Here is a 27,734-nt window from a genome sequence, read left to right as displayed (position 1 = left end):
GATTTTTCCATGGAGGGGTGATGTGTGTGTGTGTCCCTCAGGCTGGCTATAACATGGACATTTAGCTCAATGTCATGCTGGCACATAGAGAGAGTGCACATGGCACAGTCATTACCCAGCAGCCACACAGAGGACTTGTTTCTTCATGTGAGGATGCATACAGTGTGTGTGTACTGTATGTGTGTGTCTGAGTGAGAGAGAGAGAGAGCAAGAGAGATTATTTCTAATTATGCAGTACTGATTTTTTTTTTCCTTGCCACAAATTCTGTCCACTCATTCACAATGCAGCTGTACTCCGCTAGTACTGAATCTGTTTACTCTGTATTTTATCGGTTATAACTGACCATGATGCTCTGGCAATAAAACTCTATCCTGGCATATGCATTTCTATTAATAAATCCTACATTCTTTTATTAGGGAAAATACTTATCCTTAAAATAACGTTTGTTATTTGACCTTTCTATGACATTGATCAGTTGACCTATAATAGCTTATAATAATAATTAATATTTAGAATGACATTTTTTTTTTCGAAGCATGCACCATAGGGCAGTGGTGGCTCAAATGGTTAGTAGGTTACTGATTGGAAGGTCGGGGGTTCGAGCCCCAGCACCACCAGTATGCCACTGTTGTGCCCTTAAGCAAGGCTCTTAACCCTATCTGCTCCAGGGCGCTGAAACCTGGCTGACCCTGCGCTCTGACCCCAGCTTTCTAACAGGGGTATACGAAAAAATGATTTCACTGTGCTGTACAAGTGCATGTGACGAAAGAATTATTGTATGTATGATGATAAAACCTACACTTAAATAAATTTACTTAAATGTAAATTTCCCTGCTCATGCATGGCCAAAGTGGTTCACATGTACCGTAGAAACCCTCCAACGACTATATATTATAAACTACTTCCCTTTACAGAAGTTTAATAAAGATGTCTTGGAGAAATTGCCTTAGGAACTTTTTTATGCCATATTGAATTTATGCATACATATGTTCAATTGATGGTGCCAAAATATGAATACCTGTTTGAAATTTTTAAATGTTTATTTGGTAATATATATTTACAACATTATTTTTTGACAAGGTGGGACAGTGATTTAGTGGTTGCACCCTCAAAGTTATCGGTTCATGGATTTGTGATTTAGCGATTAGCACTAATCACAAATTTGATTGGTGGGTTTCCTCTGGGGACTATGATTTTCCTCAAAGACATGCTTCTGGCACCCCTTCCTCTGAGCGCACAGCCAGTCTGCTCCCTAGACACCCCTGGCTACAGATGCATCAGCAGGAAATCGAACTTACATTCTCTGGATGATAGGGTGAACGCTTTTCTGTGATTGGCACAGATTCTGATATGGACAGATCAGCTAATCATCAGTCATGGCTGATCAAGCTACATACCATCCAATTTGTGTCTAATCTGCAAATCTCTAGTAGCAAAAGGTTCCCTTTAGAGCATGTTGTACTGGCTTTAAGCCATAGATCATTGAAGCTACCCACTGGTTGCAATAATGGTTAAAATACTTTGTCTGGCTAAAAAAAAAAGTCACACACTCTAATATTTTGTTTGGCCACCTTTAGCTTTGATTATGGCTGGCAATGTGGTGGCCAATTCATGTGTGAAAATGATTTCTCATGCTCCCAAACCTATCTCATGCTTATGCTCCCACTCTACCACAATCCAAGTCCTAAAATATGCCTGTGTCATCAGGGAGGAAAAAAATGATTGATAGGATAATAGGGTCATTTAGTACAATCACGTAGTCAGCTGACTGGATTTATTGCCAAATAAACTTGCTGCGTCTAGACCTGACCAACTAAGCAACCTCACATCATAACACTGCCTCAAGAGGCTTGTATTATGGGCAGTATGCATGATGGACCAACTGCCTTTCTAAACCTGATGTGCCTAACACTAGGGTAGGGTATCAATAGGGTACAGTAATTCTGGACTCATTAGACCAGATGACCTTTTTCCGTTGCTTCAAAGTCTAATCTTCATGTTTCTTAGCAAATTTACGCATTTTTCTCCCAATAACTTCACTAGCAAATGGATTTCTTATGGCCACACGAATGTTTAGTCCCAATCCTGTGAGTTCTCATCACAGTGTGAGTATGGATTTTTTTTTCTGACCGCCTTGCAAAATTGATGGGTTAGATTTTAATAATGTGTTGGATAATCTTAAAACCCAATTCCAGTCATTTTAATGTTTTGTTTGATACATTGAATTGTATAGTCCATATAGAATTCCATCGCTTCAGTCGTGATTGGTTGAGAATTGTCTCCAATTTATCATTAAAATGTGCCCATGGCTAACAACCCTGTAGTAGAAAGGACTGGAGTTTACAGTGCATGGGGATGCTGTCAGCCTCACCAAATGTGGGGTGACATTTAAGCATAATTACACTTGCCAAAGTGAAATCAACACTCAAACAACTTATCACTCAAAGGTGCATTGCTTGAAATTCTTCGAGCTACACATTATCTCAGTCAGTATTTAGTGCATTCAGTATGGTTATAATTTACATATAATTTCCTAGTTTTGCAGCCTTGGGGGGCCCAGTGCTATATTGCTCTGCTGCCTGTCTCTCATGGCCAGCATTGACTCTTTCTGCGATTTGTGCTACATTGGCTTTTCTGTGGGATCGGACCATATGGGCTGGTTTTTGGTCCACAAGAGCAAGGGTGAGCCTTGATTGCCTATGATACTGATGGTGTGTAGTTTATGATCAAAAGTGATCATGTTATGACTGATCAGTATATACGGATATTCTCATGCATAACAACTTCACATTCCACGTGTAGAAACATGCAGGTACCTGGTTTAGGTATAACACTGTGTAAACACGGATGATAAATAAGAATCCAGATTAATGGTATGAATGAGAAGTTGACTTAAGCCTTAGACATTTCCTGTGAGTTAGAGAAAAGATATGGCACTAAAAAGTTCCTAAGGCAATTTTTCCAAGACATCTTTATTTAACTCCTACCAGTTGAAAGTGGCAGCACATATTATAAAAAATGATTGATGTCTCTATTGCCTTTTGTGTTTTATTTTAAGAGAAAATATCGTCATTCTATACCATCCCAAGGCTTCTTTTAGTTTGTCTTTTATTCAATCGAATTGGTTTGTCTTTTTATGTCTCTCCATTTGTCTTGTGGGATTTTTGAAAGGTCTGAAATGTCCTTATGATTCATATCTTTAATGTATACAGACACTATGCAATAAACAGTATACTCTGATCACTCAACAATTCCCTATTGTTAAATGCATTATGATTGGCCTTTCTTGGAGATATGTAGTAAATGTAGACATGGCATGGGTGCACCCGTCTCCCCCTCTGCTTCTCTATTCGCTAAGGCGGGCTTCCTGACTCTGGTTGCTATACATATGGTCTCCATCTGCTGTGGCCTGTGTAAGATAGGATTTTTTCGAAAGATAGTTGGCTTTTTAAGTATGTGTGATTCAACCTATTAAAAAAACATAATCCCTTGGCTCCTATTTGTGAGCCTGTTAGATGACTTGATTGTAGTATGTGGGCTGATACTGGAGGGTGTTTAAATGTAGCGTAGACCACCATCACAGTACAGCTATCACACAAGCCCAAGCAGTGCCATGAAAAATGCCAGCCTACACTGCCAAAAAATGTTAGGTTTTTTTTTTTTTTTTTGCTGAGTATAGTTCTGGTGCCAGAGTTAAACAAGCTCATGAGAGCAGAAGGTGCTGTAGACTGGGTGTCATTTTACCTGATGCAGATGAAGTTACAAATGAAGTGAGAATGTACAATACCCAGGTGGAGGGCTGTGCTCTGTAAGAAAGCCTGAGCCAGACAGCAGCAAGTGTGTGTGTGTGTGTGTGTGTGTCCGCATGTGTGCGTGCATGTGTGTTTCTATGAGTGCGTGTGGAGCAAGCTTGGCTGCACTTCCCTTCAAAATAGATTTAAATATATAGCGTGAACCACAGTGAGGTCAGTGGCTGATCCGCACTCAGCCTGGGAGCGCTGGGAAATGTTCCTGTCTCACCCAGCAGCCCCTCTCCTGCATGTTGGACTGTCGCACATCACAGGCTTGCATTCAGCCAGGATGTGTCCGAGCAGCCAGCCTAACACTACACAGCACAAGATAAGCAGAGCAATCTTAAACATAGCCGAAAGCCGTTCCTCAGGTCCCGTCATGCATGTTGTTCTGTACGTCGCCAGTCTCAATTACTCTTTGACATTGTTGTGGGGCATGGGATCCCCACACAATCCAGCACAGTCTCCAGCTGGCTCACACATGTTTATTCACGTGATAGGTGGTCCATATCTTTGTATAGCCTGAATTTAATGAACCGTAGTACACATTCCTTGGCAGGAAACATATACGGTCGATTTATAGAATTTTGTCAGCTGTAATTTTAAGCTTTAAATACTGATGGCCAGAATTTTTTTTGTTTTTCATTTCCCAGTAGTTTTTCGGCTGCTTTTTGGAAAAGGTCGGTATCTTCTATAGATTGACAGAACAATTTGAGGTAGACCAAAAGGTTTATTTAAAAAGCAAACTCCAGCCCATTATTATTACTATCACCTTTATAAAAACAGACTTTTCCTGTAATGTGGGCTCCAGACCACAGGTTGAGGCAGAGCAAAGAACCATGAATCATTTGTGTTAGAACATCTTTATTACTGAATCTTTCCCAGACCTGCAGGTAGAAGTGAAAGGAATTGTATTACACTATCTTCGTTCATACATCACCGGACCCTGCATCCCATTCCGTACCAACTTAAACGTTTCAATAAATTATAATCTCTGTACAATTCTCATTCACAACTCAATACATTTTAAACTGAATGTCTTTTTAATTGACATCGCTTAGATTCCATAGTCATTATTGCAGCATGTAACAGAATGTCACATAACAGGAATCGCTGTAGGAGTCAAAACACTGGTGGACTGCATCATTTATGGAATAACCCATGAAAGACCATGCTGTTATACAAAGATTATGCACACCAAGGGGGGTCTCCCCTACTGCAAAGAGTGAACTCTCCTGTTCTAAAGATGTTCCTTTATTGAAAAACACTGACTGTCACTGACTATTTCACAAAGGGCTACTTTCACAAAGATCCAAGTCATCCTGGTATATAAGAAATAATGCACATCTTCAGACCAGTCGGATTTAAGAATGTGGTATAAATGAGATATTTCTCATTGTGTTTACAGCCGTGGGATGTTACTATGGTATACTAAAGTCTAATTACAAACATTTTCATTAGGGTCAAAGGCTTTTATTGACAATAACATTAAGGTTATGCAAAGAGTCAGTGTTTGCAGTGTTGACTTTCTTTTTCAAGACCTCTTCAATTCTCCCTGGCATGCTGTCAATCAACTTCTGACTTTACATCCTGACTGATGGGAGCGTATTCTTGCATAATCGATGCTTGGAGTTTGTCAAAATTTGTGGGTTTTTGGGGCCTCCGAGTGGCGCAGGGGTAAAGTGCTCGCGCTTAAATGCAGTTACCTCTCACAGCCGGAGGCCTAGAGAAAGCTGATTGGCCAAGCTCTCTCAGAGCTCTCTCAGAGGGCCCACATTAATCTTGGCTCTACAGCCAATCAGGGGCGTCTGTGAGCTCGCGCATGCAGAAGGAGCGGATAGCGCTTTCCTCCGAGTGTGTTACTCCGCCCCTAACGGTGTGTGAGCAAGCAGTTCGAAAAGATGCGGTCGGCTGGCGTCATGCGGTTCGAAGGAAATACGTGATAGTCTTCGTCCTCCCGGCTGAGTGGTAGTAGTAGCCTTAATGTGGGAGCCCCCTAGTGACGGGGAGGAATTGGCCACGACTAAATTAGGGAGAAAATCCCTATATACATTTATAAATAATTATAAATTATTATAATAATAATTTGTAGGTTTTTGTTTGTCCATCCACCTCTTGAGGATTGACCACAATTTCTCAATGGGATTAAGGTCTGGGGAGTTTCCTGGCCATGGACCCAAAATTTTGATGTTTTGTTCTCCAAGCCACTTAGTTATTTAATTCATTAAATTAAATTTTATTTGTATAGCGCTTTTAACAATTGACATTGTCTCAAAGCAGCTTTACACAATCAAAAAATTATTTAAGTTTGTATGAAATGTGAATGTATATGAATCAAAATGATAAGATTGTCCCTGATGAGCAAGCCGAGGACGACGGCGACAGTGGCAAGGAAAAACTCTCTGAGATGGAGGAAGAAACCTTGAGAGGAACCAGACACAACAGGGAACCCATCCTCATTTGGGTGATAAAGGTTATCCCTTATGACAGGGTACTCCATCATGCTGGAAAAGGCATTGTTCGTCACCAGACTGTTCTTGGATGGTTGGGAGAAGTTGCTCTCGGAGGATGTTTTTGTACCGTTCTTCATTCATGGCTGTGTTCTTTGGCAAAATTGTGAGTGAGCCCTCTACCTTGGCTGAGAACCAACCCCACACCTGGATGGTTTACTGTTGGCATGACACAGGACTGATGGTAGCGCTCACATTCATACAGTATATTGTAAGATGGGCAGATAATAAAAAAATAAAAAAACCTTCTCGAATATTCAGACAGACGGATATTCTTCAAAAGGTTCAGAGATTGAACTGCTGAGGACTGAGGCAAAGTCATTTTCTTTGATGAATCCCCTTTCCGATTGTTTGGGACACCCAGAAAGGAGAATAAAAGGTGAGCACTATCATCAGTCCTGTATCATTCTAAAAACTTCTGGCCACAGCTATACAATAAACAAGGAAATGGGTAAAAAACAGGAATTCATATAAGTAACCAGGAAACAAAAGAACTAAGATGTCAAGAGTTAGCAATGGGACAAGGACACAAAGTGCTTAAATAGATGAACTCATGAGGAACCATCACAAAAAGGGTGTTCATAGTCATAACACAACAGAGTCGTAAACCAATGATAGGACAGAAGCAGAGATGAGACTTAAATCAATACAAAGCGTGATAGGAACACAATACATGGAAGCCTAGCTACTGTATCTGCGGCAAGAGCCATGGCACACACTAGTGCATACTGTGAAAGGGTATCTGTCATATGACAAACCACTCCAAAATCAGATCTTTATAGTGTAGCACTTGCTACTACCCAAAAGCCTCGGGGACAGACAATGAGGCAACTCACAAATCAATTCTTCTTCAATTGAAGTGTTCAGCTTCAGGCTGTCTCTCTATTTTTTAATCTGTCACACCACAGTCAATGAGACGCCATTCTTTAAAAGACCCAATTATTCAGTGAAAGCTCCATTATGGACCGCCTCAACATAGTTGCTTAGGGCCCATGTGATGCTGTCCAGAATGAGTTGAGAAGATGGGAAGGGCTTAATGCTCCGTGGCAAAGATGCTGCAACTGGAATTCTAAAGAGGAGAGGGAACAGTTTTCAGCGATAGAACATAATCGTATATACGTTTGGTTTCATTACCAGAGTACCATGGTTTTTTTTTTTGAGCATCTGTTTGATCTTTTTACTGCCTGTTGTTTTTGTTTGCTGTCTCTTGCGAGGCAAATGCATGGAAAAACGAACTCATCCGAGAATGCTGTGGTTGAAATCTAGAAAATAGGCAAAAAGAAAATAACAGTTTTTGACTTAAATTACGTTTTTTCTACCAATAGAATTCTTTGCCATTTTTACTACTGCGCTTTACTTCTATTCAGAAGTTTTATTTAGAACAGTTTATAACTTTGCCTTCACTCTGCCCTGATGTCCTTCATATGTTGATCAGGTTTATCCAGTGTTACATGCCATGGCAAAATGGACATAGGCCAAATCAATTCAGTTTGTAATCAGATACCAGCTGTGAGAATGCCTGCGGTATTTCTGGGCTATTACATCATCAATATAAAGAAGAATGATGTAAGCTTAGAGTGACGAGACAGAGACTGATGTGGATAAAGATTATAATCAAATAATTAATTTCCTTCAACTTAATTTAAACTTACAGTTCGTTAAAAAAGCCAGCAAAAATGATAATTTTTCCGTAAGTAGATTAGATTCTAAAAGTAAATGTAGGACGGGGCATTTATTCAGGGAGATTGGAATGAAATCTTTAAATACAGTTTTCTCTCTTTTTGCCTTTTGGAGATACCCAGACGTTAAAAAGTGATAAATTAACTTGTGGTTGAGGCATATACAGTAGAAAGGAGGAACATGTATTTCAGTTCAGGGTAACCTGTAGTTGTCTATTTATAGAAGGAAATGTTTTTTTAAAAAAACTGAGAAGAATTTCCACAGGCTGCCGAACAAACGTAGATAGGAAAACTCCCAAGGGTGATGTATTACTGTCGTGTTTTGCAAGTAGTTCCTTGTGCTCCCATGAGACCCGTCAAAGTCATTAGCAAAATCTGTCAGCTAAGAAACAAAATCAGTTTTATCATGTTTCTCTTCATCTATTTTATCACTTCCTTGCTGGAAAAAACTAAGTTGGATGAGTTGACAGTGAGTGGGCTTTATGAAAAGTCTTGGTTAACTGATGGAAAGGAGGTAGATACGCAGATGCAACTTTGTTCTTCATCCTCTTTGGTAAAGCAGAGAACCATATGCCAGGCGTTCGTATGGACAACACATCCAATGTGTGCATGCATGTGTAGATTTTACAGCCTCCAGGAATTCGAACCGCTTACCTCAGAAGCGAGAGGGATAGGTTGTGTGTTTGTTCGGGGTGGGGGCTAAGAGAGAGCGGGTTTGAGAAATGCCAGCTGTACCACCCGCTGCTTTAAATGTTTCAGGCTGCGCTGGAGCCTAGCACCCTCATTTCTCATGGAGAGCCTTGCTGGACTCCTGGAGAGAGTGTATAAGGGTGTAAGTGCTCTCACTACAGTATGTTCTCTTTTTTTCTCAATTTTTTTGCTCCCTACTGTTGTACCCTACCTTTTTTCAACAGACAACAAGGAACAGATATTGCATCCAGAATCTTTATTGTTGTAACCACTTGCTAGCTTGTTAGTATTTAGTTTGTTAGAACAAACTAAGCTAGTTTGATTTACCTACAGCCTGTCACCTGACTCTCACTGTATCTTAAATAATTTTGCCTCACTACATCTTAAGATTATGTTGAGGGAATATCCAGCACACTTTTAGGATCTCGTAGCTCATGAGATGGTGGGGGCCTGATCATCACATCCATATGTGCTCTTTCCCTAAACTGTTGCCACTAAGTTAGAAGCACACAACTGTATAGTATTAAAGTTTTACTCCACTGAATTTAAGAGGGCCAAACCTGTTCCAGCATGTTAGTGCTCCTGAGTAAAGCAAGTTCTGTGAAGACATGATTTATAGAGGTTGGAGTGGAAGAATTTGAGTGGCCTGCACAGAGCCCTGACCTCATCCTTAACTGAATACTTTTTGATGAACTGAAATGCTGACTACGCCCCAAGCCTTTTCGCCTGACATCAGTGCCTGACCTCACTAATGCTGTTGTGAGTGATTGAGCACAAATTTCCCGATGCTATACTCCAAAATCCAGTAGAAAGCCCTGCCGGAAGAGTGGAGAATTTCCAAAGATTTTGACATTTACTGCATAAGAAGTAGGCGGAACGGTGGCATAGTGGTTTAGCATTGTGTCCTGCAATGGATTGCTACCTCGTCAGGAGGTTACCGTGCCCACTGGCCTGGTTTCCCTGGGATAGCCTCCATGACTCCCCTCCCGCGACCCTTACAGGCTAAGAGGTATAGAGAGTGCATACAGTAAGTGCGGGTCTAAGTCTGGAAACAGCAGACAGAAATACCCATAATGTTTAAATGATTTGAATGGTTTGAATTGAGTGCACCATCGCAAAGTCAGCATGCAGGACTAGAGGACTCTTAACTGCAAATTATTAAAGCCATGTTTGTAGTGGTTATCACAGTTGTTCAGTATGAACTGCAATGTTGTGTGAATTGTGCATTTTTCTGAATGAAATGCACCTCTCTCTCTCTCTCTCTCTCTCTCTCTCTTTCACGCTCACACACACACACACACAAACACACACACAAACATACACACACATACTGTATGCAAACTGGGCATGGCGTATATTTTAGATGGATATCCTGTGGTTTGTGAGCAGTGAGGTGTGGTTATGCATCTTTAAACACCTGAAATCCATCCCATGCCGCAGGCAAGCAACCCACCCTGACACCCCTGCCCCGTCTCTATGGCAACCATTGGCTAATCCTTCAAGGTTGTATATTTCACTTACCAAGCAAAAGATGCTTACTCAAAGACCCCGTCCTGAATTTTTGAGTTATAACAGAATAACATTAACATTGCAATTCAATTTAAAAGAAACATATGGTGTGTGTGTGTGTGTGTGTGTGTGTGTGTGTGTGTGTGTGGGTGTGTTTGTGTGCATGAGGGAGCGTGACTGATGGCAGCCCATTTTCACCTCCAGCCATATCTGAAATTGTGTTTACTTCACAACTGTAAATGAAACGGTTCTAACCAAAAAGCTCCCTTGTTGACTGGACAAATAGAGTCTTGGTTTTCTGTCACATCATAATTTAACACACAACTGGCTCCATCAGCAGTGTAAAAGAGAAGATAACCATAGAGACGGACAAAATTTTCTTATGACAAGGGTTGTTGCAGTGTCACGGTTTCACAGTTAGTCACAGTGTGCTCTCCGATGATTACCTCACTGCTGACTTTTTCAGAATCCTAAGTAAATAGCTTTTTCCATCTATTATTTCAGTCTTCACATTATTATTTTTTTTAAATCTAATTAAGGAGCCCTGTTCAAGAATATGCGTGCAAATATTTGTACAAAGATTTTATTATATAACTTGTAATTGTCATTTTCACCACAGGCATGTGTGTTTTTAAATGGTTGAATGCTGTGAAACCATGATATTTTAAGATTAGATTATAACCCCATCCACTTTTTAAACCATAGCTCCCCTACTAATGACAAATTCTTAAATGCAGTAAAATGCAATAATGCTTCATTACTATGCATAATAATGCACTGTAAAATGCAATAATGAAATGATGCAAAAAGAGAGTGATGTGTCTGCCTTCAGAGGTTTAGCTTCAGGTACTGATAACTGGCGCAGAGTTTGTGTGGTAATAAGAATTATAGGAAAAAAGTTGGCACGGTGCATTGACTTTCAAAAATATGAATAAATGTAGATTATCTTATTAGAGACAGGGACAAACAGTACTGTTCCTTACTGTAATCACTGTATGCTCTGAAATATGATAGCTTTTCACCTTGTTTGCAGATACAGGAGAGAGCAGTTATTTGTGTCTTTGAATTGTGGACTGTCTACAGGTTGAAAGCTCATCTTCTTCTATTTAGAGTATATAGGATCATGAATTCTCTCAAAAATACCGCTTTATCCTGTATTCATGTTCTTGGGGACCTGGAGCCCATCCCAGGAAGCTCAGGGCATGAGGCAGGGTACACCCTGGACATGGTGCCAATCCATCGCAGGACACACTCACTCACACACTCATTCACACACTACAGGCAATTTGGGAACACCACTTAGCCTAACCTGTATATCTTTGGACTGTGGGAGGAAACCGGAGTACCCGGAGGAAACCCACCTAAGGGGGGAAAATGCAAACTCCATGCACACAGAGACGGGAATCAAGTCTGGCTAGGAATCGAACCCAGACTCTGGAGGTGCGAGTTGTGCTTTAGTACATAAGTAGGAAATTAGTAGGACATCTGTTGGACTTAAGTACGTCAGCTTTAAAAATTTTTTTTTTTTTTTATAAATGTGCTAACTCTCTGCCTTGCAATCTCTTTCTTTTAGGTATCCTGAGTCTGCCCGACAGTTTTAACCTGCACAGAGACCAACAGCGCTCAGGGAAGACTGGTGATGCCTACAGTCAGGCTGAGCTGCGAACTATAGAGCAGTGTCTGCTGGCCACCCGTGTGGGGAGCATCGCCGAGCTCAGTGAGTGTCAAGAAGCTCTAGTTTTTTTTTACAGCTGCTGGATTAAAGTCTCCTGTCTTAAAAATATGGATTGTTCCATGCTCAGTTTTCAGTATTAATTGAAACACTGTTTGTGCAAGTGTGTCTGTATATACATAAACTAATGTTAAGATGCACTCCTTATTAGGAATAGAGCCATACATTGACAGAGTATGTTTACGTACTGTAGCTTTATGCAAAGTTTCTATCACTTTTCTCTCCCCATGTGTTTCTCGCACAACAGTACCCGCATACACATGCAAACACCTCCTGGCACCTCCGCATATTCAAGCGTCTGGCTTTATGTCAGCCCACAGAGTCTGTCTACCACATCCCTTGTTTTACGAGTTACTATAAGGGCATGGTTATTGCCTATAACTGCAGGAGTGTGGTTGGATGCATGCTAACCATAAAACACTTAAGTGTAAAACACATTTCCTAAATACCTCAAATTTCTTTGATATCAGTATAAGAGTTTCAGTATTTGTCAGAAAATTTTCTGGTTGCTCATGCAAAATATTTAAAATCTGTAGAAATAAGATTTGAATTACTGAACTAGATTTGTATTCTGATCTTGTGCAATCCAATATGCTCTTATGCAACCCAATATGACATATAAAAAGGAAAACATCTATTCTGGAAACTATCCTCCTTCCTCTTCTTATTATTATTACTATTATTATTATATAGTGATACTATGTATTTCAATCATGTTTATGTGGCAGTATGCCTCATAAACACTACAGACTCATGTCTTGCACTGACTTCACACTTTGCAAACACAACTCGTGTCTGTGTTTACATGAAGCCTGTTTGCATAAAATTGTATGCTTTAATTGCCCTGAGAAAAGGTGGCTTGTCGTCAGCAGGATAACTTTAATGCTTGGATTACTGTTCTATAATTAGATAGCAGAATGCCTGGCCTGAAAATGGCCCAGTACTTAAAACCTCTCTAAGCCTAATTCTAAACCCAGAGTTTCAGTACATTATGTCTTTCAATTGCACCAGTGTCTCCTTTGTGTTTTATATTTCCTTTTACTTTTGTTCTACCTCTACCCGTGATGACTGTTTTCACCAGGACTGGATGGGAGCAAAGCTAAAACACAGCAACAGTGCTCCCTGCCTTAGGGCTGTCATAGAGAAGCTCTCCATGGTTGGACAGCAATCACACAGAATATTAAAATGTATTTAAATCTCATGAGATTACACTGTCCTCATATGAGGACTTTACACAACTACTTTGTGTGTATTTAAGGTCCTCATATGGAGACTATAAATCTTAATGCTTAATCACTAATTATAAGTTGCTGTAGTCAAGAATTTGACTGATTAAAAAAATATTAATTGCAAATGTATTGCGTGATATTTCTCCATGGCTCACATGTCTCTAAAGCTGTACACCACAAGGGGGCCAAACATTTTCATGCAGTGTGCAATATTGTATTTTGACAGCTTTTGTTTTTTTCAGTTCTGTTTATTTAAAACAAGCATCACTAAATGCCTGACCACAGTCTGGATCCAAACCAAGATTTTATCTAATAGAGCCAATCATTGTGATAGTTCTAGTTACATTGGAGTAAAGGTTTGTCTCATATGTTCCGTGGCAAAAATAAAAGGCAGTGATGTGAAGTGCGACCATGAAACAAAACAGGTTGTTAGAGCAAATGGTCCGAGGTGAGGCATATACAGTAAAATGCCTAAACTAAGAGCACAGTATAGAGTCCTTTCACATTCCTTTACAGCCCAACAGTGTGGAAATAAAAATCAACTAAAGATTATTTGTATATCCTGCAAGAAAATATAGAAGTCCTTTAAAGGTTAAATTGAAAATATTTCTAGCTCAAAGTAGGACATACTGTACTGTAAAAGTCTTTAGGAATTGTCCTACTTTTACTTTTAGCGAGGAGTAAGAATGCGCCATAGAAAGTGTGATACACTTCTTTTTCTTACGACACTGAGAGCTGCAAAGTAGGCAGCACATTAGTGTGGGAGCTTTGACAGGTTTTTCTAGTTTTAAACTGGAAAAAGTTAAATAGTGAAATCAGCGACAGTTCTAAGAAAGCTTCATGAAAGATGGACAAAACTTATAGATGTGTGCCTCGACTGCATGAAGTTATCCTTATCAGAATCACTATTGTTTTAAGCCCCTATAAAAGAGCTGTGCAAGACTGTCATAATCTGATCAAAATGATTTAGAAAAGAGAAAGAAACTAGAGAGAGGTTGAGAGCGTATTGCTTGTTGAGAAGGTAGAAAAGTGTAAAGAATTAATGAAAGCAAATTCTGCCCTACTCTTACCTCTAAAGATAAAAAGTGGGTGGTTGGCAATTTGTAAAAGCATCAATGCGACCTGTCAGTTTACCGCACATACCCCAGAGGAGTGTGAAACACAGAGGTACAACGTGTTAATGAAGTAATGAAGTGCTGCTCATAACGGAGAATCTAAAAATAAAAAAAAAGTTCATTTAAATAATTAAAAATAATTTCATGTAAATATATAAAATGTATATGTACTGTAAATATGATTATATTAATGTGTATGCGATGGATGATGCACACAGCTACATGAACGCAACTCGTTTTTCTTGTTGATTTCACGCTGCGTGCTGGGGAAACGCGGATGATCTGTGGTGCTGTAAGAGCAAAGTTGGATTTATTATTTTCAGCATTGTCGGCTGTCATCGTTTCTAAGCTGCATCTTCACTGTTGCTAAAAAAAAAACGTACAGTAGCAGTCACCTGCGGAGACACCATACAGAATGTTCGGTAATGAACCAGTTACAGTACATACCGCACACGATGTGTTAAAAAAAGTATTCCATTTTCGTCCAAGTATGTCACTCAATGTTACTAAAACGTCTCGCCTCCATGCCTGAACGCCATTTGCTTGCTTTTAGGACACGTCACTCAGAGAATTTATAACCACTTAGGAACGATTTCCTACTTTGAGACACTTAGTTAATACGGCCCCTGAATCCTAACGCTAATCTCCTTAACTTGTAATTCACTACCTCTGATTTACAGTAAGGCACGGTGGCTTAGTGGTTAGCACTGTCGCCTTGGACCTCCAGAGTCCGGGTTTCATTCCCGCCTCGGGTCTGTCTGTATGCCAACAGAGTGTGGCATAGTGTGTGTTTGTACAGTAAGTGCCTTGTGATGGATTGGCACCCCATCCAGGGTGTACCCTGCCTCGTGCCTTAAGTCTCTTATGATAGGCTCCAGGCCCCCATGACCCTGTATACAGGATAAAGCGGTATAGACAGTAAGCGATTTACAGTTCTGGGACTTCATTAATTTGCCTACTATTTTGATGGGTTTGTGCCACTAGAATTGTTTAAAAAGGTAAACTGAGATATTTGTTTCGTTTTGTTATCTTATTGATTAATCAATTAATGTTTGTAAATGTGTTCAACGAACAGTTAAGACCATAATGAGGACTGTTGCATGTTAAACTTTTTCATCTTCCTATTTGAAAACATTTAAGTTCAATAGTTATTAGAGGCTACAAGCAGAAACAGTGAAAAGAAATTACAAGGCACAAATCGACAAATTGAATGTCTTGTAAGATACATATTTAATCAAATTATATATGTATATATATATATATATATATATATATATATATATAAAACCCCTAACTGGGATATACCAAAAAAAATTTCTTTTCAAAAAAGATTTAAATGCAAGAAGAGTTTTTTTCTATAAAACATTAGCACATTTCTCATTTTGTTCCAAACTTTCTGCAGGGTATTCACACAAAAATTGAGCTGTGGTGCTGTTACTGCCAAGATGGCAAGGTTACTGTGATCTCTGCCTTCTATCTCTAGGGAAGATTCAAATTAAATTTGGTCAGACATTAGTTGCAAAAATCTAAGTGAAAGAGGCATTTCTAGTAATGTTTACAGGCATTTTAAGATTTTGCTCTTTCCTTAACATCCCGGAACATAATATAACTGATTAAAATGGCACTTTGCGGAGCCCTGCAATTAAAAGAGCACTCTGTATGTTAGGAATAGCATTAGCAGAAACACACATTCTACTGTATATATCATCATTTTGTAATGTTTTCAGGACAAACCATTAGAAAACACCAACTTTTATATTTTATGTGGGCATATTTATACTTAGTAAGGATATAATATAATATAATTTCACTATCCGTTTTAGTATCTGTATCGATTTATTACACCAATCAGCTACAACATTATGATCACTGACAGGTAAAGTTGAATAACATGGATTATCTTGTTACAGTGGCACCTGGAAATGGGTGGGATATATTAGGTAGCAAGCAAACATTTTGTCCCTATGTTTGGTGTGTTGGTAGCAGAAAAATTGGACAAGTGTAAGGATGTGATGGCTAAACAACTGGGTCAGAGCATCTCCAAAATTGTATCTCTGACTGCTAAAAAAGTTAATGCCGTCTCCAATAGAAAGATGGCAAAACCCACAGTGCATCTCATTATAGGCCTGTGTAGCCGCAGACCATCAAGGTGACCAGTGGAGGATGGTAGCCGGGTCTGACGAATCACATTTTCTTTTATATCATGAGAGTGACTGGATGTGTGTGGAAGAGATGCACTATGTGAAGAAGGCAAGTCAGCAGAGGCATTGTAATGCTTTCGGCAGTATTCTTCTGAAACCTTGGGTTCTGCTTTTTAACGTGGATGCTACGTTGACCACCTACTGTACTTAAGCATTGTTGCTGACCAAGTATACCCCTTTATAGTAACCCTATTCCCTGATGGCAGTGGCCTCTTTCAGCAGGTTAATGGACTCTATCGCACAATAATAAGTTTGAGTAGTTGACATGGCCTCCAAATTCTCCAGATCTCAACCCAATCAAACATCTGTAGGGCTGTTTTTGCAGGGGACCTACTCAATCTTTAGCAGATGGTCATAATGCCATAATGTTATGGCTGATCAGTGTGTGCGTGCACGTGTGTGTACAGTATGTGTGTGTGTGTGTGTTAGTAGTAGTAGTAGTTGCAGTGGTAGTATTTAATACTTATCTGTACATGAATATGAAACTTATATTCATGTATAAATATGAAATTAATATTTCATATACTGTAAATATATACCTTGACTCTAAGCATGATTTATAAAGTGTGGATCACACAGTTCATTAACCACAGATACATCACTCAAGTTCATAATCAATCTCAACCTAACAAAGGTATTGAACTGGGGATGTTTTACTTATGGATTTTGTCTCCTTTACACTATGTTGGTGTATCCTGTTCATCTAGTTGGTTGGTTGAATTCATACAAAGCCACGTCATTGCTTTTTCTGTGAATGTGTGGGTGTCCATGGATGTAGTGTAAGGTGTGAGTGTTCTCATGCATGTGAATTTGAAGCCAGGCAGCGGTATTACCTGTGGATTTCAGCTTATTATTCTATTAGCTTCATTCCTCAAAGCTGATCTGGACACTTCAGCATGCTTAACATTTGTTTTTCTAAAGATTTTCCCTGATAACTCTGATAACGACACTATTTCTTCCCTCTTTACCCTAAAGGAGTTACTGGATTCATTGCCAGTGACTAATGCCTAATACATTAACATTGTGCAGTATGTGCACTTCTCTCGCCAAAAAATAATAAAATCCTTATTTGCAGATAAAATTTCCGATATTTAGAATTTAGCTGTATGATTTTTTTTTCAGTGAAATGCCAGATTGAAGGCATACTGTATGCAAAGCCTTTAAATTCTTAAAAAAGAATACGATTTCTTTAAATAATAAAATGTTTACATTTTAATAGCACCCCAAGTAAAAGCAACTTGTACATGCTGATTTCTCTATTAAGTCTTGAATTAAGCTGTTTTACATATAGAGAACCCAGAACTCAAGAACTCATTCTGTTTGCTGTAAGGTCCATATGTTCATTACCCTACATAAAGCAGGAAAAAAAAAACACTTGTTTCGTAATTTGCTAAGAAGATGTTGATCTGATTAAAAGAGAATGCTGTTGCATATGTCTGGGACATTGTGGAGAAGAGCGGGTCATGCACCTGGCGCTCATCAAGGCACTCATTGCTTATTTATGCTTTCGAGGAGGAAGGATGAGTCGTCAGTTGAAGCTCAGGTTTCCATCCTAAAGCCTGCTGTGTTCTTCACTCGCTACTGTATTCCCATGTTGTGTTTTCAGTCATGAAGGTCACCTTCATAGCCATTAAAGCTTCTCTGAAAATTGTCCTCATCTAAAGACCGGAAAAGCACATGGGGGGAAAAGTGCCTTTAGATGCTGCAGAGTTTCGTCCTGTTGGGCAATCTAGAGCCGCTATCGCTCTCAGTCAGCTCCTACTGCTCCTTGGACTCCCAGGAAATATCACAGGCTATCATGAATAAGAGATGAGCATATTGGTCATGGAACATTTTCTCATTTCCAAAGCTGCTTTTTATCATACGTATCTCATGTTATGCTTATTTGGCGTCTGTGTGTGTATGCATGTAGATACTGTCTGTCTGTCTGCAGGTCTACTGTTCGTCTGCAGGTGTAAATATCAACACTTGTCTCCTATCTCCATGTAATTCTGTAACTGCTGGATAATTGTTGTCTTTTTGCTGAACATCCACACAAAACCCTAATAAATGTGTCTTTCAGTGTTTTTCCTTTACTCTATTCTTTATTGTTGACTAAAGCACTGGCTGTGAGACAAACACAGTTATGTCAGTTAGACATCCTCTTGTGTTTTTGTTCTAAATGATGGGTCTGTTGGGTCTGTCACAGACTGGCTGTGTGAATGTTAATTCATTAATACAATGAAAGGTGTAAAATAGAGAAAAGCTCCGACTGCAGCATTCTGATTGTTGTGTAATTCATAGATGCACTTGCTCACATGGTCTGACAGCATGGCACTGTTTATTCATTCCTCTATGCAGTGTGACGTGCTGTTGTATTATTCTGAATGGATTCAAAAGTGCTAAGATCCATGGAGTCATAGGGTTCCCACCCAGATTTAATATGAGAGAGATAATGAGTAAAAGGCAGAAAGAGATATCAAATGTGTGAGAAATTATTACTGAATTCAGGTTGACTAATTGCTTTGTATTTTAGCCAGATTTTGGCTGTACTTCACTTCATTGTGTGTTTACTCTTCAGTGTTGTTTTACACTTAGCGATGTATGGAGAAATGATCTGAACACAGGATACGAGCAACAGGAATGGTGGAGATGATAAAATGATTTGAGTGAACAGGTCCATCACTGAATGGCTCAAAAACAGGACAGCCACAAAAAGTGTGTCTACTGTGCTAAAGTCTTGAGTCCTACAGTACCTTATTTTTTCATATTTGGCTTTCAACAAGGGCCAGAGTGTCTTGTATGTTGTATGTTATATGTAATCCCATTAGGATTAGTTCTCCTTGCCTGCTGAAGGACTTTTCGGCTCTGTATTTAGGATATAATTTTTAGTCGAGTTCCTGTCTGTGACCCGTTTCAGCTCAATGTTTTTGTTTGTTAAGCCACACAGTGACCTACTTGTATGAATCATTCAGACATAACTCAAATTTAAGGCAAAAATTAGCGAGAAACAGGTGCAGATGATGAGAGATGATCAGGCATTCTGGTATGATTAATATACTGGTGATGCTGAATGCCGAGTGGTTGGAACAGACGAGGGGGGAAATGCGGTCGCTGCTTAGGTTGGTCAATAAACAACCAATTTTTAAATGAAACTTTGCAGCCTGTTGCAATAAAACATACTGTATTGTAAAACAAAATTTTTTTACCATTTCTTGAACTTTCATCATTTAATTTGATTTCATATGAAGAAATGTGGTCTGACTCCAGACTGTTGTACAGTATTGTATATGGATATAATACCAATATCATGGTAAATTCTGTCATTATAAAAATAGAGTATTGTGATAGCTACGTAAATATAATGATACTTTAAAATTTTAATAGCAGGTACAATGTTGAATAGCCACTGATTTTATGACAAACTATTACACATTATAGTTTTTTTTTATTATTTATTTTTGTCATTAAATATGGAAAGACTCACAACAATACAGTTTTGATGATTGATTGCTAGCAAAACTATATCAACCAACCCCTACTCTAATCACACCGATGTCACACGACCCTCATGATGTGACTCCTTCTCCTGCCTACTGCTTTCAGGTGAACTGGTGTCCAGGGCCATGCATCACCTTCAGCCCCTGAGTATCAAGAACCATACTAACAGCACACCTGTGCACCAGAAGAACAATCTTCTCCACTGGGAGCCTGAGGCTCTTTACACTCTCTGTTACTTCATGCACTGCCCTCAGATGGAGTGGGAGAATCCTAATGTAGAACCCTCCAAAATCACTCTTCATACAGAAAGGTAAGATCACGGGCCTGGATTTTTTTTATACGTAAACTGTAGTAGATTAACTGTAATGAGTATTATATTTTGGCATTTGGCAGGCACTTTTAACTGAAGTAGCTTACACATGAGCCCGGCCCAAGGACAATGTTTAAAGGGCCAGCAGAACCTAAACCTTAATCCTCAAAGATAGACTGGGAAAGTTGTCTATTCCAGATATATGCCAATATACAAAGAAGCATAAATATAAAAAAGATGGCATGGTGACTGTGTGCATGAACTTCTCTTCCTTATTGTATACTAGAGTTATACTGTCCGTGTCCCTGTATGTGTTCAAATTTAATGCTGAAGTGGGCATGGTCTAGACTGGAAGTGTTTTTTGTTTTTTTAAACTAGATCTCTCAAGGTCATCATTTCGCACTAAATTATGCAGCAATCTTGTTTGTTTGTTTTTTTGCTTATGTGGTTATTATGTTTGTTTTTAGCTGTCTGCATTTGTAACTGCCTTTTCTAACAAATAAAAAATAATAATAAAGTAACAAATTAGCCTTATCTAAACTATTGTCCAAACCTTCTACTATCTAAACCTTATCCAAACTAAAACGTATGCATTTTCTAAAACAAAATACTAGATTAGTATCTTTACTAAAACCTTTCATATTTGTAATTTAAGACATAGAAAACCTTTCTAGGCCTTAAGTTACCCCTCTAAATATGACTATAATATCAGCATATTTTATTCAGTATAATTGTAACAGCTGCAGATGCTGTAGCAGCCACAGCTGGTGATGCTAAGGTGCTGTGAAATGAATAATTGAGATTCTGCTTATTGTCTCTCCCTACAGGCCATTTATGGTACTGCCTCCCCTTATGGAGTGGATCCGAGTTGCTGTAGCCCATGCCGAGCACCGTCGCAGCTTCTCCGTGGATAGCGACGACGTACGGCAGGCAGCCCGGCTCATGCTGCCAGGAGTGGACTGTGAACCTCGGCAGCTGAAGTAAGAGGATGTTTCAAAATCATATGCCCGATACGTGTGAAACAGATTTTATGGCTTCAGATTTGTGTTTATTGAAGACAAGAGTCGGGACCATAGACTTGAGTGTATGAGCACACATGAACACAGTAAGACTCTAAACAATGGTTGTTTTTCAATGCCTGAATCACTGTTTTGGGATTTGTCTCTGCAGGACAGATGATTGTTTTTGCATGTCACGGAAGCTGGATGCCGCATCTACTGAGGCAAAGTTTCTGCAGGACCTGGGGTTCCGCATGCTCAACTGTGGTCGCACGGACCTGGTAAAGCAGGCCATCAATCTGCTCGGCCCTGAAGGCATCAACAGCAAGAGTGAACAGGTGCCATAACTTATATTCAAACATAAAAACTTTTAAACAATTGTCCAGCACGACAGTAATCCTCTCCTTACAAAGCTCATGAACCTTATCCATAGTTGTCCTACTGTACAGAGACATTAATTCTACAGTTCCAGCACTTGGCAGATATGCTTATTATTATGAATATTGTTCTTATTTAAAGCAACTTACTGTACATTTTATCTGAGCAGTTGAGGGCCTTGCTCAAGGGCCCAATGGTGGTAACCTGGGTGGGGCTGTGGTTTGAACTTGGGACCTTCCGATCACTAGTCCTGTGCCTTAACCACTGAGCTACAGTATCCCTTTTACAAGGAGTCTCTAATGAGAGCAGCCCAGTCGTGCCACTTTCATTCTCACAGTGTTTTATGGGTAATCGTCTTAGTGGGAGCCAGAGTACAGGCCACACGTCACCACTCTCTCCATCATCCCGCTAGCTTGGCTGCGCCACTGAACTCTGGGAGGGAAATGTAAGCTGTTCCGGACCTTTATTACAGAACCAGGAATGGCGTCAAATTTTCCATGGGCTTTTGTACTGGATTAGGCTGAATCCCTTTTAGTCTCTTTGTATACATAGCGTTTTCATTTTTATTAAGTAAATATTCAATGTCTCCACAGAACATTTAAACACAACAAAAAAAAATGGTGGTACTTTATCACAAATAGTAAATAAGTCCTATTTTTCAGTGAGAATGACCATCTTTGCATGTGTTTGCATGCTATTTAGGGTATGACTCCTCTGATGTATGCCTGTGCTCGTGGCGATGAGGCAATGGTACAGATGCTGTTGGATGCAGGAGCTGATATCAACAGTGAGGTCAGTGATAGTGAAATTTACGAGGTCCTTATACCACAGCGTCATCGCATTCTTAATCTGATTGGACAGAAGGTGTTGATGAATTGTCTGTAACGGCATGGCTCTAGCAGATGTTCTGCCTTCTGCCTTTCTATAACAATGGCAGTTTCACAGGGGTTTGGTGGATGATATATAAACTAAGCCTAATAAGGATAGGACGAACAGATTAAAAGTACGAAGTAAAATTCATAATCATTGATATGGTGAAGCTCTCCATAATTGAACATTTATAGATAACGAGTGTTATGGCTGTTACAATGTGACCGATATGAGGAAGTAATTCGTCTTGCAGATATTCCACAACATATTTATGTTACATACTGTAATTATAAACTGTAACTATAAAAGTATGTCAGACTTGTTACTTCCAAACTCTAATCATTGGCAGATTTGCTGTGGTATAAGAGGAATAAAACACTCCAGGACATGCTGTCATGGGAACGTAATCCATTTTTCCAGGTGGATGTTTTCCTATACGAGCACACCCTTGTTTTATTCCTTGCTTATGTTTCACAGAGCTTCCACATAAACCCATTAAACCCATACGTCTATTGTATTCCATATGTTCCACCGTTCATGCTCTTATGCACTGTGTCGTGGTGTAACAAGTCAAAATTAATTTCCCAAGAGTTTTTTTTTTTTGTTTTGTTTTGTTTCATTTCGTGTTTCTGGGCTAGGAGTCATCACTGCGACGACTGAGATGTCACGCAGACGTTTAGCAGGAGACTTGAAAACAAAGAATGATTTAGCAGTGATCGCATGATTTGTGGTTGTGTCTGGAACTGATCACACTTGAGTCATGCTGTAAGTCAGTAATAGCAGTTGTTGGGAATTTTTTTTTAAGTAACGATTACGCAATATCATCACATTGTTACTTAACATATTAAGTAATTAAGCTTAGACACGAAGTGGACATGAGATGTTTAAAGCAGAAGTACCACTGACAAGATATTTCAAAATTAGAATAGACTGGCACTCTAAATTATGTCTGACCTTTTTTTCCCTTCAAAAGCTAAATCTAACCATGAAAGTGAAAAACGTCTTCTTGGAGCCGCATGCCAACAATTTGCTGAGTGCAGCGTGTGTATTCCCCAAGCCAGCACTTTTCCTGGCTGCTTGTTTGTGTGTGTGTGTGTGTGTGTGTGTGTTAATGCCCTTACTGTCCCCTGTACCTCCTTCAGGTGCCCAACACAGTGCACCAGCACCCCTCAATCTACCCCGAGACTCGCCAGGCCACGGCGCTCACCTTCGCCGTGCTCCACCAACACGTCCCCGTGCTGCAGGTAGACGTCCTCCACCTGCCCTGACAGCACACTGATTACACACTCTCTTGCAGAACACGCAACTCACCCTGCATTATTATTAGGATTATGCATTAGGTCTCGATTGTCATGTTCTCTCTTGACATTTTGGTCAGTTGTGTGTGGGTGTAAAAGCTCTTCTCAGAGTCTTTGCCTAGCGACCGTGCTACACCCCATTTACCATGTTTCTCATTATCAGCCATTTTCACTGTGTTTTGCATAGCTGCTAAGGATGCTCAGTGTGTTTTCTCACTCAGCAGAAAAATGTGTCTTATAAGCAGTTCAGTGTACTGTCTAGATCACATTGCAGGAAGCTGTTAAATTTGGGCAAGTTTGAACTGTCACGTTGTCTTTCAATCTGTCTTTCTCTTCAACTTCTTGCCTCTCTCTCTCTCTCTCTCTCTCTCTCTTTCTTTCTTTCTGTCTATCAGTTGCTAATGGATGTCGGGGCAAACGTGGAAGGCTCTTTGCAGGACGGAATGGAGAACTACACAGAAACTCCTCTGCAGTTAGCCGCCGCTGCAGGTAATCTAATCCTGTAAACGTCACTCAGTCAGAGCAAGACGCAGTCAGTCAGTGGTGAGCTGAGGTGAATGCAGATCTTTCCTGTGTGTCTTTGCAGGTAACTTTGAGCTAGTCAGTCTGCTGTTGGAGAGGGGAGCCGACCCACTAGTGGGTACCATGTACCGCAACGGCATCTCCACGACCCCACAGGGCGAAATGAACTCCTTCAGCCTGGCTGCAGCCCATGGACACAGGTAGCACATATACTGTACGCTATAGTACTGCTGCAAACTGCTGAATAATTTTCTACTCTTTTTACACATTGTTTCACTTTCCTTTAAAATCTAATGTACTCCAAGTTTTCCTGCACATTTACAGTACCTGTATCTACATTAACACCTGTACCAGCGTGTATGTATACTACTGTATATTTCTTCAGTGTTTACATTTTCAAAATCAAGTCACAAACACATATACACATACATACCAAGGGGCCCAAAAATGTATACACACCTCGTCCCTATATTAATTATGCCCTTTGAAAAATGGTCGCAATGTGTAATATTATGTCAGTACTCACACTGTTTTTGATGCTACTGTATCATGTGACCGTTTAAAGGGAGGCATATGTTTTTCATGCTGAAGTCTGTATACATTTCTTTGCCCCTCGCGGTGGCTTAGTGGTTAGCACTACAGCTTCACATGTCCAGGATCGAGGGTTTGATTCCCACCTTAGGTCTGCGTGCATGAAATTTGCATGTTCTCTCCATACTTGGATGTCCTCTGGGTACCTCGGTGTCCTTCCACAGTCCAAAGACATGCAGTCCTTTGAGGGATTCGCGTCCTGTCCAAGGTGTACCCACCTTGTAAAATAGACTCCAGGATTCTTGCGACCCTGTACAGGATAAGCTATATATACAATGAATTAATAAATATACAGTGTGTGTAAATATAGTTTTAGCTTATTTTTTTAAAGAAATAATTGTATAGTGAATAAAAGGTGAAAAAGATATGTTGATGTTCGTCTGAGGTGGATAAATAAAGTTTTTTAAATTGAATGTTAAAACTAGGACCCGCTACAATCAGGTGATTTTTTTAAACTAATAGAATTTTTAAAAAAATAAAAAAAATTATATATATATATATATATATATATATATATATATATATATATATATATATACATTGTATATGCAGTATGTAATATAATAGTAAATATATTAGTAAATAAAATCAAAGCATTATCATATATATATATATATATATATATATATATATATATATATATACATATACTGTACATTGTAAAAAAGTGTAAAAGAATTTTTTGTAACAGAGCTGCCCTCAGCAAGATAATGCATTTTATAGATTTGATCTATTTATGTGTGTATTTTTTAGCCTTTTGTTTACATAAATAGCTCACAGTAATTCTAGGTAATTTCCTAGCTATTTTAACTAACTCTGTAGAATTTAGATAAAGTAAACATATCAAAAAGACATTTAAGAAGATTAAATAAATGATTTTGATGTCACATTTTGAGGTAAACTGCACATAAAATAATTTCGACATTTTTTCCTCCCTGTGCGGTTCAGGAATGTGTTCCGTCGGCTACTGTCCCAGTCTGAGAAGGGGAAAGGGGATGTATTGTCCCTGGAGGAGATCCTGGCTGAGGGGACGGAGACAGGGGAGAGGAATTCCTTGCAGATGGAAACAGCACGCACAGGGAAAGCCAAACTTAGAGCTCTGAGAGAAGCCATGTACCACAGCTCAGAGCATGGCCACGTGGACATCACACTGGACATACGCAGCTTAGGTTAGTTTAAGGATTTCATAGCTAAATCCTCTCCAAATTAGTAGTACCATAAGGAATGGGACAATGAGTATAGAAAATACGTATCATGCATAATGTGAATGTCTCGAAAAACATTTTGAAACAACAGTTTATAAGATGTGCCTGAGATTATTAGCGCCACTGATAAGGGTAATGTTAGCATTAGCAGATGGTAGTTCATGCTAATTGTAGGTATTTATGGTATTTATTATGAAGACTTGATTCCACTATTTATTTTGCGTCCAAAATATTGCCACAAATTTTTGTGTTATATTTTTTCCCTGTGAGTGTAGCGACAAAGTCATAGCAACGTTGCCCCCTAGCTAGCATCAGGTTGACTTGCTAGTGAAAGAAGGGACAACTAATAAAAGGATATCAGGGCTTGTGTAAAGTATTGTAAGCAATTTTAAGCATGAATTCATCATCCAGCAAAAGCAGTTAAGCTGTTTTGCAAAATGCTGGATAGAAACAAGTTAGTCAACACATTGCTAAGACTGCGTTTCCTCCCTGATGAGTCACTGAAGCATTTGTTAGCACTGCAGCACTGCTCATGAACTGTTCACCAACAGAAGGTGCCTTTGATGAATCTTTGATGCTGCTGAGAATTCTTAGACACAGAGCAGATCTACAACCTGTACCTGCTCTACAGTGTGACAGAGTCAGATTTGCTGTTGTCAGTATGTAAAAGCAAATGCAAAACAAACGAGGATTGAATAGAATTCACATACCTAACTAGTCGTGCTATGGCTATAAGTACTAATGATAAAATTGGGACAGTGGGTAGTGTTTCTACCTTGCAGCTCCTGAGTTCCTGGTTCGAACCTGAGCTCGGGTTACTGTCTGCGAGTTTTTCCCCGTGTCTTCCTTCCAAAAACATTGAAAAAATTATCGTCAACTGTATGATAGGTTCTTCTGGGTGAGAATGAGTATGTGAATCCAGGAGGCACTGCAGCATGCAATCAAGATATAATTACTGTGACATGATGTTAAATGTAGTCATTATGTGTGTTTGTGTCAGGAGTACCATGGACGCTTCACTCCTGGATGGAATCTTTGCGCACGTGTTTCTTGCAGCACAGGCGGCCATTGATCCAGGGCTTGCTAAAAGAGTTCAGTTGCATTGAGGAGGAGGAGTACACCGAGGAGCTCATCACACATGGCCTGCCTTTAATGTTCCAGATCCTTCGTGCCAGCAAGGTCTGCAACAACCTGCACCATCGCGCATACACACATCCCACTCAGCCCAGTCTGCCTACACACAACATTCTGAAACTTTACCACAAATTTCTTATTACTTGCTGATAGGGACATTAATGTAGCCTGTGATCTGGGTGAACGCTTTAATCGGGGAGATTTGCTTGGAAGTAGAACCGTGTTATGTAATAGTGTGGGCTCTGCTTTGACTCCGGTGGAGAGGTTCAGTCGCATACCTGCTCGCAGTGCATTCTTCCTGTGTATATAAGAGAAGTTGATAGACTTCACTTCAAGCTGACTCTCCAATCAGCCTAACCGCCTGTAAAAATCACCTGCTGTCATACCAGCCCTCTGCTGAATGTGTTGCACTCGTTTGTGTTGTTAAGTGTGCACTGGTGGGTGTGTATGAAGCATCTGTCAGAGGTGATCTATGGGAAATCTATTCTTAG

General features: G+C 39.6%; 1 protein-coding gene across 1 annotated transcript in view; it reads left to right on the top strand.

Annotated features, from left to right (window-relative positions):
- Positions 1 to 27,734, top strand: part of btbd11b (BTB (POZ) domain containing 11b) — a 72,125-nt gene that overhangs the window by 38,217 nt on the left and 6,174 nt on the right. The window contains exons 2-11 of the mRNA XM_053501060.1: positions 11,754 to 11,897; positions 20,043 to 20,247; positions 21,075 to 21,227; positions 21,418 to 21,583; positions 22,326 to 22,415; positions 23,636 to 23,737; positions 24,187 to 24,280; positions 24,378 to 24,513; positions 25,853 to 26,073; positions 27,110 to 27,288. Coding sequence (XP_053357035.1) covers positions 11,754 to 11,897; positions 20,043 to 20,247; positions 21,075 to 21,227; positions 21,418 to 21,583; positions 22,326 to 22,415; positions 23,636 to 23,737; positions 24,187 to 24,280; positions 24,378 to 24,513; positions 25,853 to 26,073; positions 27,110 to 27,288 — 1,490 coding nt within the window. The remainder of the gene's footprint in view (positions 1 to 11,753; positions 11,898 to 20,042; positions 20,248 to 21,074; positions 21,228 to 21,417; positions 21,584 to 22,325; positions 22,416 to 23,635; positions 23,738 to 24,186; positions 24,281 to 24,377; positions 24,514 to 25,852; positions 26,074 to 27,109; positions 27,289 to 27,734) is intronic.

The sequence above is a fragment of the Clarias gariepinus genome, chromosome 7 (genome assembly GCF_024256425.1).
Source record: "Clarias gariepinus isolate MV-2021 ecotype Netherlands chromosome 7, CGAR_prim_01v2, whole genome shotgun sequence".
NCBI lineage: Eukaryota > Metazoa > Chordata > Actinopteri > Siluriformes > Clariidae > Clarias > Clarias gariepinus.
The sequence above is the reverse complement of the archived record's forward strand: the minus strand, read 5'-3'. Positions and strand labels throughout refer to the sequence as shown.